The sequence below is a fragment of the Chamaea fasciata genome, unplaced genomic scaffold (genome assembly GCF_029207755.1).
Source record: "Chamaea fasciata isolate MVZ Bird 193981 ecotype frontalis unplaced genomic scaffold, bChaFas1.0.hap1 SCAF_19, whole genome shotgun sequence".
NCBI classification, from domain to species: domain Eukaryota; kingdom Metazoa; phylum Chordata; class Aves; order Passeriformes; family Sylviidae; genus Chamaea; species Chamaea fasciata.
The window spans coordinates 1,723,070-1,734,218 of NW_027094104.1; the positions used below are offsets into that span (position 1 = coordinate 1,723,070).

The following is an 11,149-nucleotide window of genomic DNA, read 5'->3' on the forward strand; positions in this document are numbered from 1 at the left end:
CACAAAACCCTTTTTGTGGCTTTTCCTGGGGTTGCCACTCAGTGTTGCTCTTTCTTTTCCACTATTTTTGGAATTTTTTCCCAGAAACTTAATCAAAGTATTTGCCAGGGGAAAAAAAAAAAAAAAAAAAAAGTGCTCTGCTAATTACCTGTGTGCTTATAAACCGTATTTTGGCAATAGAAGCACAGGAGTTTATTACTGATGCTGGAACTAATCCTATACAGGGTATGGCAAGTAGATAGAAATATATCCTGCACTGATGCAATATTGAGCTCTGTTGATATCTGGACAGGAGAAAAGTTGTGGACCAGATATTCCAGTCCATTTTGAGGACTGGTCTCGGTTTTATGGACACTACAGGCACATATTCAGAGTCACACCAAACGTTCTTAGCAAATTTCTAAGCCAGGTACATTCTGAACATCTGAGGCATTTTGCTGAATTCATTTCTTGAAATCAGTCAATAGTTGCTGTTTATTCTGACAAATACAAAATACAAAATGAAGCAATGTTCTGCCTCACTTTGGTCTAAGAGCTCCTGCATTTAAGGATGGCTCCCTCAATTTAATAAATGTATGTGCATGATGCTTGTGTTATATAGAGAGATGCCCAAATGGATCTTTGGATCCAAATCTCCCCAAATGTTGAAAAAAGAAATGCACTTCAACTGATCATCTCTTACTGAAAAAAACAAAATTTGAAGTGAGCTTGAGATTTGGAATAACACTAGTGCTCCAAACTTTTGGTTTCACGTTGAGCCAACACTGGGCTGCCCTGCTGCTTTTATAGAATTAGGAGAGTTTTAATACCTCAGAGTTCATTGAACCTCTTCTGCTTTTTACTGTTTTTCATTTTAGTGCATATCTCTACCCCCAGACCTGAAAAAGGATTAAAATGCCAGATAGGAGACAGATCACTCAGCATTTCTAATCACACACCAGAAATCTCAAGATACATAGTTCTCACAAGACCATAAAAGGCTCAGATAACCTTCTAAAATCCACTCTGATCTCTTTAGTCATTAAAAAATAAGTTTTCACTGAGAATCTAAAGTAGGCTCCTACTGCAGTGATCACATTCAATCAATCCAATTTCACTCCACTGCTTCAGAAATTATTTATGCATTCATTCACTGGGAGTAACAGAAGTCTTCATTCAAAATAATATTCTGACAATAGAAACAGGGCTGGAAGTATTGTAAAAGGGGAAAAAAAAAAAAGCCCTGGAGTACTGCAGGGAAACATTTCCATGCACATTATATCATAACTTCAGATGGTTATAGGCATGCTCTTTGTAACTCTTTTTCATATTCGTGTTTCAGAAATGCTCCAGAGCAGCTGTCCTGTCATCGTGAGTGGAAGACTGTGCTGACCTGCTCAGCCTCCCTGAGAGGCAGACAAATACTGAACCATCTAAACTGCAAACTGGTAACTTCAGTGTTGCATTTTCCATTACCTTCATCACCGTGAAAGTGAATTTCAAATAAGGCAAGTGACTGACTTGCTTTCAGGGAGCTTTCTGGAAATTCCAGTCTTGGTAAGTAAGAACTTCTGGTGCATGTTTTCCTGCAAGGTAAGTCTGATAGAAAGAGCCAATTAGTTGAATTGCCAAATTGCTTAGTGCCATTAGTGTAACTACTTCATGTCCTATTTGTCAGTCTGTGATAAAATGTTTTTGCCTTGCTGAAGAAGTTGATGCTTTCCAGCCTTTCTCTTTTTTTAATGAATTGTTGTGTATTTAAATTAGAGCACGTATTATTTATCTGCTGTTTATAGAGAGACACAACATTTCTGGCCCTGGGCACAGTCTGCCTTTTCAGTACACTTTGTACAGCACCTAACACATAGTTCCCTCTGCTGCTAAAGATAAGAAATGTAGGAAGATAATGTCATGCCTTAAAGAGTGATGCTTTTACTTATTGATCAGTCTGCAGCTTAATTTGGAGTGACTGAACATGGACCAAATTATCTGAGAGGGAACAGCTTCTGCAAACACACGAAATCTTCTGTTGGCATCGGTGTGTGCATGGCAGGCAGTAAAAAGCCACAAAGCACCACAATGTGCTTGTAGGAACTTTCAACCATTTCTTTCTGTGGCATAATGAAGCACAACCACACCTTCACCCACAGTCAGAGCAGTCTGCAACCCAGAGGGAGAAAAAAAAATCAGCCATTCGCTGAAGGTCTTTATTTTATGGGTTAGAGGTGACTTTTGATTTTGATCAATTGAGCTGAGCATTTTAAGAAAAGGTGTAAAAACCCAAGCGGGAAGTAGAGGGATGTGGTGCGTTCAGTCCTGGCGGGCTGTGCTCCTGGTTGTGTGCAGAAACAGTGGCATCTAGTGGGCAGCTCCTCCGCTCGGGAAAGGCACCCCATGTAAAACAGGTCAAAGATAGGAGCTCATGACTGACCGTGCTTATCATGGATGAAAGCTCTTCCCCTGGTGTGTTTTAATCCTTCTCTTTAAAAGCATTTGCAAAACAACTATTTTTTCCAGCTTTCCCACCTTTAGTGTGCAACTTTCACGATGCTCGTTCTTCTGGTTTGCAGGCATGTAGGTAAGTCCAGCATTTTTCCCCAAGATTTTAGACATGGACAAAAACAAACCTGCAACTAATCCTCGAACACACTCAATCTAGTTCAACTACAGAGGAATTCAAGCACAGCAGAGCTTTGAAGGAAAGATCTGTGTGTAGAGGAAGAGAATAAAAACAAACTGAAGGACTCTGAAAAAAAGCTTAATTATGTAATTCTGTAGCTATAACTAAGTATATTTATGCTGTATTTACTTTTTATGAGTTTTTTCACTGCTGAGTCACAATAAATGCTTCAGCTAATTTATTTATACCTGATCCTAAGATCCTGTTCTCTTGTTAGTTCACTGGATTCTGTGTAAAACACTGTGTATATTTTATGGGCATACAGAAATACACAATAAGCAGGATGAGGGGTTGCTGCATCCGTGGCAATAGTCTAAAGCAGTCACCCGCCCTCACTCTCTCTTTAGCTCTCAGTGTTTGCCAGTGATGAGCAAACTTACAGAAGTCTGCTGTGCTTGCTGGCCTCCTCTTCTCTGGCTGCCTCTCCCATAAGCTGGAGGGTGTTTCTGTGTTTTCTTGCAAAATTAATTTGTATGAAGGGGTGACTTGGCTTCTTAAATCTGGCAGAAGAGCTGGATGTCTTAAAAAGCAATAACTTGGCTGTGTTCTTCATGATCACAGGATTCCAGAGGCACTCACAGGTTTTAGTCTAGGGGTTTTTTGTTATTTTTAACTTCAACATTTTTAGTTCATTCTCCTTTCCTTCACACTTTTTTCTTTTTCTCCCTTTGTTCCCGAATTTTCCTATATGGTGTCTGCTGCCTTTCTTGCCATGAGGGACCAGGAGATTCTCCAGTGGTCAGTTCTAGCCCAGAACAGAAGTGCAGATACTAATAAGAGAGATGAGTTTGGTTTGGATGTGAGTGTAAATATGAGTTGGCTCCTTTGCCCATCAGCCTGACACCAGCGTGGGCTGAAGGCTCTTAACACTACACCATAATTCCTTCCCTTATGAAGAGGGAGAGAATGTGGATCAGTGACCAAGAAGTACTTCACCTTTCTATGTTTCTCGTTTTCTCCTTGTTAATTAGACTTAATAATACTTAACTTTTTGTTGGAGATACCTCGGCCCTCATGTGGAAAAGCAAACTTGAAGGCGATGAACAATCTCTATTCCACATTTGCCCTAAGATTAGCTCAGTGTTACTGAGAAGAACTGAGCAGAACCTTCTACTTAACCTTCCCACTTACCTTAAAAATGACTGAGTATAACTAGGTGGGAGTTCTTTTGTTTCAAAGAAGTACTTGAAAATTGACTTTCCCAGGATGAAAGTTGACATAATTGTCATCAAATGAATTTTTCACTGCGCAAATAAAAACAGAGGCAGGATTTCACCTAATGACTTTAACTCAAAGAGATGTGCAAATTTAGATCTCTGTTTTGAGAGAGTTATGAATGAAGCACACAATAGCAGCCTGATTATACTTTTTCACACTCCCAGATTTAATCTAGGATTTATCTTGGCACTAGGGGAAAGCAAGCCTTTGAAGCTTTGGGATTTAAATTATTTCCTTGGAATCATCTAGGAGAGCTGTTTTACTGGAAGGAAAGTATACCAGTAAAACTGTTGATCTCTTCCAGCCTATCGAAAGCTCTGTAGCACTAATTACCTTATAGATATTCATAAAATTGTGGTTTATTTTGCTCCCAGTCCTCAGGCTTCAAGTATGACTGCAGTGAGGAGCTCTGAAAGTTACTTTGCTCCATTCACAACTAATTCTGTTGCCATTACAGATCACAGCAGTCATTTTAGAGCCATCAAGCAATTTTTTCTGTTGTTTTGCAGGTATCATATATTTCCCATCTGTCTGTACATGATATTCTTTCCCAAGGTATAAGTTATAAAGGCGCACAGGCAGGAAAAGACTGGCTGGATTCATTTGCCCCTCCTGGAAGAATTACAAGGGAAAGGGATAATTGTGCAGAGAAACAACACAATTACTAGTCTGCACCACAGTGCTTCCCAGCTGCTGGTCCCAGAAAGTCCTCTGATGTTTCCTTAGTACTTCACAAAACTGAGCCTCACTTCCAGTGGGTTTCATCAGAATATTATATGGGAGATTAAGGGAACAAAATCATCTGCAAATGGAATTGAGTCAAGCTTTTTATTATGAAACAATACATGAAATACTCATCAGGCAGTAAGACATAGTGTTACATAAATGTTGTGTCTTCATGCAGTATTGTTATTTAACCTAGAAAACTGTAATTAAGGGTTCCTCCAAAGCCAAGAAAGCTGGCCTTCTCTTCGTGTTGGTATTCTGCAATTTTCTATTGACCTCCCCTCCAAGTTCCTTTTGCTTCAGACAGTCTAAACCTGTGCCCTTAAAAGGATTCTTAGGACTAATCAGTTGCCCATACCTCAGAAACTGTGGAAACCCTCAATTTGGTTATTCATGCATGCAATCATTGCTGGTAGAAAATACACAGTGGTCTATAATTCATCAAGCCACTTAGAGCTGGAAGTTCTGCTGTACCATGAGGATTGCACTATACTACAGAGAGGTTCTGCTCTACAATGAGCACATAGCCAATGCAGGAATAATCTTGTCCTCCTTAGCACAATCATGTATAAATCCATGTGGATATCTGCAGGAAAAGAAAAAAAGAAAAAAACCCCAGAATATCAAAATCCATGCTGACATTGGCCATGCTAATAACATCTTAAGGACTTCAAATAATTTAAACACTTTTCTAACATTAATTCTTCACAGTGGCCTGGGAGCAGCTGTTGGGAAGAAATCCTGTGGCTAAGTGAGCCAGCCTTCAACTGTGTCTCAGCTGGAAGATTTTTTTTGAAAATTGCCAACTTACCTCCTAAGGCTGAAGTTTGGGAATGTTATGTTTTTGTTTTCAAATGAGTTCCAGACCTTTGGCTTATTGGGGATTAATAGCGCCCCATTGAAATCTGCTACAATGTCCCAGTTTTCAAAGGTATTCAGAGATGTACAGATAGATGAAAGAATTTTAAGCAGATGAGCTTTCTATCTTTTGAAACAGAACAGCCATGACAGATACCATCTCTGCCTTTTGCTGCTTAAAAGCTTTTGGAAATACAAAGCTAAATCTGCAACTTTTATATTAAGGAGTTGACTGGGAGTGATATAGCTTCACATTATGGTGATGATTCAAACTTATCTCAGTTGACAAATTTCAGGTCTGTTTAAAAAAACTCCTTGCAGGTCAGACTGCATCCTGAATGTCTCCAGGATGAATTTAATCCTTAACTGAGTTTAATCCTGCCCCAGTCCCACTGAGAGGTAAGTGAACAAGTACAAGACTTAAACAGAAGAGCTGGAAAAAGAAAACAAGCAAACAGGAGGGAAACAGGAGTGATCTGAAGCCACATTAATAAGAATGTTCTGCAGTCACCTGCTTACGCCCACGTAGCAGAGAAATGCATTACCAGTTTTATTAAAGTGAACAGAACAGGGTGACAGAGTTGATGCCTGGGACTCTTCTGTTCCCTGCCCCTGCTCAGCTGCCTGACACCTTTCAGCACAAGATGTTTCCCCCAGACTTTGGTTATTCCCTTCTCTCCCAGTGTGTGTCTCTGCCTTTCATTATGGAGAAAAAAAAAATGCACTGTAGAAGAAATGTATATATGTATTTATACCAGTTACAGGGTAGGCAAACCCATCAGATTGGATGCACCAGATCCCTGTTGCAGTGTGGGAGGCAATGAGGATTCAACCAGTGTTCAAGGAATTGTTCTTCTGATCTCTGCTCCAAGCGCTGGAGGTAAAGCATATACTCCTGTTTAAAGAAAAAAACCAAAGTAATTTAATTGTGTAATCACTCAATTCTAATGTCAGGCCAGGGACCCAGGATAATTTTACAGCTGATGTAAGAGCCATTAATTTATCCCTTAAAATAATCAAATATAGTGAAATGGTGTTGCTTGCCCCAGCCTAGCAATATTTAATGAATGACATAATCTCCAGATCAGTAAAGGTGTTGAACAAGAATTATACAACAATATTCATAAATCAGGAATTCTGTATACACATTTCCTATTTGCATATCAACACAGAAGCCTTTTTTGGGCCGAGGGTACAAAGGATTCTCACAAATAGGTCTGTTATAGCCCCTTTTGAAAACTGATTCCTGCTGCTTAAAGAACATTAACCCCTTGCAGGATCATGTGGCAGGACTGAAGGGTTCTAGTCGGTAGCACACATCTGTGCTGACTGGTGATAAATAAAATAATGTGAATTTCCCACACCAATTTATAGAGAGAGGTTTTGGTCTCAGCAACAAATTCATCAAATTAAAGTGGGCTGTGTACCAAAAACTTGACCTCCATCAGGGACAAAATTTACTCTTAAAATGTCCCAGTCCCAGTGGGCTCATAAGCTTTGTGAACACCAGATCCATTTATTCAGAATAATCCCCCATTGCTTTGCACAGTGGGCACTGTTGGAATGGAGGCTGTAGCCTAAACCCTTTGCACTGGCCAAGTATTCCAGCATCAGGATCCTGCCTTGCACTGGGCTTTCTCTCCTCACAGCACTGGGAGACTTGGCTCTGGTCTCTGGGGAGAGACTGCCTTGGGAACTGGCAGGGAACAGAACTGTGTGACTGAGAAGATGCCACATTATCAAAAGCAGGATCTCAGTCAAAGTTTAAAACATGCTAATAACATAAATTTCATTTTTTTAATAATCAAAGGGGGCTGATCTTTCTGTCTGTAACTGACCAGATTTTTGACTCAAGCAGCCCTGTGGAAGTCAAAGAGTGTCACGAAGAATTGCAAATTACATTCCCCAGCTCAGCATGATCTGGCCCAGTACAAACAGCTTTTGCTTAAAACAGATGAAGAGAGGTGGGTTCATCCCAGCATTCGCTTCATTCTGCTACAAAGCATCCATACAAAATCAGTTTTTCTCCTTGAGTCCATGTGCACAAGCTGTGCACAGGGATGCAGCAGCCATGCACCTTCATTCACGTGGAAAATCTCCACGTTCTACAGGGCAATAAGGGTTGTTTTTTTTTATCAGATGATGTTTCCTTTTCTACTGAAAACCTTGACATTTAGGGAGCAAAATAAATATTCTTATGTTTGGATTTTCTTACAGAGGTTCAGCTTTGCTTTCTACATAAAAAATAAAAGAAAATAAATAAAAGAAGGTTGGAATTTCTCAAAAAGTGTTGGCTCCTAATTGTGGTAGGACAGAAAGTGGCATGGACAGAGCAGCAGAGTCAGAAATCCAACATTTCTTTAGCCCTGAATCCCTCCTCTCCCCACACAGTCATAGAATTCATAAGGATCACCAAGTCCAACTCCCTGCTCCTCAAGGACCACCAAAAACTAAGCCATAGACTAAACACAGCATGCATGCATGTAGCTTCTTGCCATACAGCAATTACCTCAATCCAGCTGTTCTGCTGCTTCATTTATTCTGTATTCAATATTTGTTGCATTTACCACATAGCCTTAATCATGTGCAGAGATGGGAGCTGTATTCCCGCTAATTTGCAAAAACTACAAGGCTCATTTAACAACTTAGAAACCAACCCAGTCCTAAGTGTTGTGGGCAGCAGTGCAGCTTTCTGGTTTTTGGCTGTGTTGTGCAGTTTTGAGTGTACAAGTTTGTCAACAAGCACGGAGCAAAATCCTTGTGACAGCTTTGGTTTGTCGTGGTGCCCCCTTTGACAAACAGTGTGTTCACCCAGTGTTGGGCAGGTGGATTCTTTTTGGCTGGTGTACATTACTCACTGGAAAGGGGAAACCAGGAGCTCTTTCTACAATCCTGCAAGGCGTGTAGTGCTCTTCTTGTCCTATGGAGTCCAGAAGTGTTCAGCACCTTGCTAAACTGACCCCCTGTGCTTGTCACACACACAATCCCTTGTGTGCTCCTGGCTTCTCTGGGCTTTGCCTCTTCAGAACCATGTAATTTTAGCTCAGTTTATTTACTTTGGAAAGAAATAGGCAGTAGTTTTAAAATATCTTAAGTACCCTTGAGAAGTGCAGGATTATGTGTAAGGTCTTGTCAAAGTACAGAAAACAGAAGGCTCTTTAATTCTTTTACTTTTTCTTTTGTTGAAATAGGGTTTAGAAAGAAAGAAATGTAGATATTGCATGCAAGTCCAAAGCTGTTGCATCAAGCCAGCAACTAAAAACTCTTACAATATCATAAAAAACCATCCTATCTGTAGCATCCATAAATAAGTCAATGAAAGTAAGTGATTTTTAAAGCTAGTTGAGAACTATCTCAGTCTCCACACTGACTGCTGACACCTCCATCTCCTCTCTGCCTGCAGTTCAAAATGTAAGCAGAAGACATTTTCTGTTACTTAGTTTTTCAGGAACAAGTTGATGAAATGAAATGACACTTTCTTCTCAATAATTTGATCGGTATTTTTGAGCCATGATAAAGAATCTCTTCATTCTGCAAGTGAACATTTCCTGAGCAATACTCAGCACTTACAGAAAGCTTTTACCTGTAATTGAAAGAATTTAAAGGGGTTTTTTTTAATATTTCATGGAAGAACTCAGCTGCTTTAAAGGGTGATATCCATAACGTACTGCCTGGAAGCAATAGAAATTTTATACTAAGCACAAATGTTTTGGGGGGGTTTGGTGTTGGGTTTTGTAGTTAATGTAATGTAATAGTAAATGTCATAAGTCACCCTCATTGGTTCATCAGGGAAACCAGCTTTTCTTGGTCTGTCTTCACGACGAGTCCTCAGCATCTGTTTGGCATCTTTTTCAGACAAAATTGGTGAAGTGTCTAAAGAGAGAAGAGCAGCAATTAGTTCTGAAATTATCAAAAAGTTAGTATTTTATCAATCACTTGTGAAATGAAATGTCTCCAAACCTGATTTTTTTTTTTTCCATACACAAAGTGTTCTTTCATTACTGCCCCTTCCCAGGGGATATTGCATTCCAAGAGACAGAAGTGGAATTTTAAACCATGTTTATACTTGTGTTTTCTCTTGTTCTACTAGTATCAAGCAATGCCCACATATTCATGTTACTATAAAATGAGCAAATATAACAGCACCATCAAACCACTGGCATTACTTGCTCTTCCAACTCTTAGTTCTTTTCTGTGTTGCTTTATAGGATTTTTTTTTCCAGTAATGGGTTAGATACATTGCAAAGAAGAGATTGCATTGAACATTCCACTTGCAAGACCTTGGTAAAATAATATTAAATAATAAACAAGTAAAACTAAAATTTTGGAGGTTAAAACAAGTGACTACACTGTGGTAATGCAGAGAGTTAAATATCAAATACAACATCATGATTGTTAAAAATCAAATCATGGAAAGCCTGCAATATAAAAATAGTTGAGTGTTAAAACTTAAAAAATGAAAATATACAAATAATGAATACTAAAATAGAAAGTTGACAAACTAATACAATTTATATGTTCTGCAGCTCTACACACATATGCAGGTTTGTTGATATAAACTCCTACCTGTAACAGTGATCAGCAGGACCAAAAAGGAGACAAACAAAAGCAACTTCTTCATTTTGATTCTGCTTTCTCTCTGTCTGTTCCAAAATGAGAAACCCTGACTGAGGCATTCGCCTATTTGAAGGAGCTACGTCAGTCACAAATGTTTGTGTTTGCTTTTATTTCAGTGATAGTATGATTCTGAAGACATCTGGTCTGAAGGTTTGAATTAGTCTATTATCTGCTCACACATTCCCTGCATAACTCTTTTCCTGAGGGAAAGAAAATAGAAGGCCTTTCTTTCCACCTCAGGCTTCAGAGGTACACTGGGTATTTTAAACTTGTGAAAATAAAGCCTAGCCCCTTATATTTAGCATGGCAAGGAAAGGCTTTTGGTGCCCAAGGTAAACTATTGTTTTTTAAAAGAAACAACTGCCCAGTACTGTTAATCTCAGAGGCAGCTGCAGAGGGGCCCCTTTGTCACAGACTGTGTCTAACTTTGCTCCAGCAGAGAAGTACTTACGGGGTTTAACTCTAGCAAAGCCAAATTATGACTGCTGAGAAACACAGCAGAGTCTTCTACCAAATTAACAGAACCATACAAACAAAACCGCACATGATTCTCCTCCTCTCAGGACAAGATGGTAGAGAACAGGATTACAAAGCATTTTAAGCATAGTGTTAAGTAAGGATGGAGGTTAGCAAATGTCGCTGCAAACAGGTAGCTTTGGCCTTGAGCAATGTCCAGAGCTCTTCTGGGTAGTGCTGTGCTGCCCACAGGGTACCAGCATCACCAATTTGTAGGGCATGAAATGCATCCCTTCGACTACAACCTGTAAAATAGACAGTCGGGGTTCATCATTGCATCTTACGTGAGGGAAGTGAGGAATTTCCTGGGAAACCTGAGTGTTGCCCAGCTGTGCAGTATGTGCGTTTTCCAGTGTTTTTTTAAGACACCAAGACCCTAGAATCCAATCAGTTTTGTATATGCTGTATGGATTTACATCATTGCTCACTGTACTCTTGTGAAAGTGCAAACACCTGGAGGTTCTAATGGCAGCCACTCTTTTTAGAACTGCTCCAGGGGAAACAGTCGAACACGTAATGACAGAACAAAAATACGAGGGGAAGGCGTTTATGGTT

The 11,149-nt window shown here is 39.6% G+C and overlaps 1 protein-coding gene across 1 annotated transcript; it reads right to left on the reverse strand.

Moving 5' to 3' along the window:
- Window positions 1–4,701: 4,701 nt before the first annotated feature.
- Window positions 4,702–10,235, reverse strand: CUNH17orf67 (chromosome unknown C17orf67 homolog). Its single transcript, XM_066200653.1, has 4 exons — window positions 10,028–10,235; window positions 9,234–9,334; window positions 6,217–6,356; window positions 4,702–5,189 (listed from the first exon to the last, which is right to left on the reverse strand). Exons 1-3 carry the CDS (start codon window positions 10,080–10,082, stop codon window positions 6,240–6,242), a joined length of 273 nt encoding a protein of 90 aa, XP_066056750.1. The 5' UTR covers window positions 10,083–10,235; the 3' UTR covers window positions 4,702–5,189; window positions 6,217–6,239.
- Window positions 10,236–11,149: the final 914 nt, after the last annotated feature.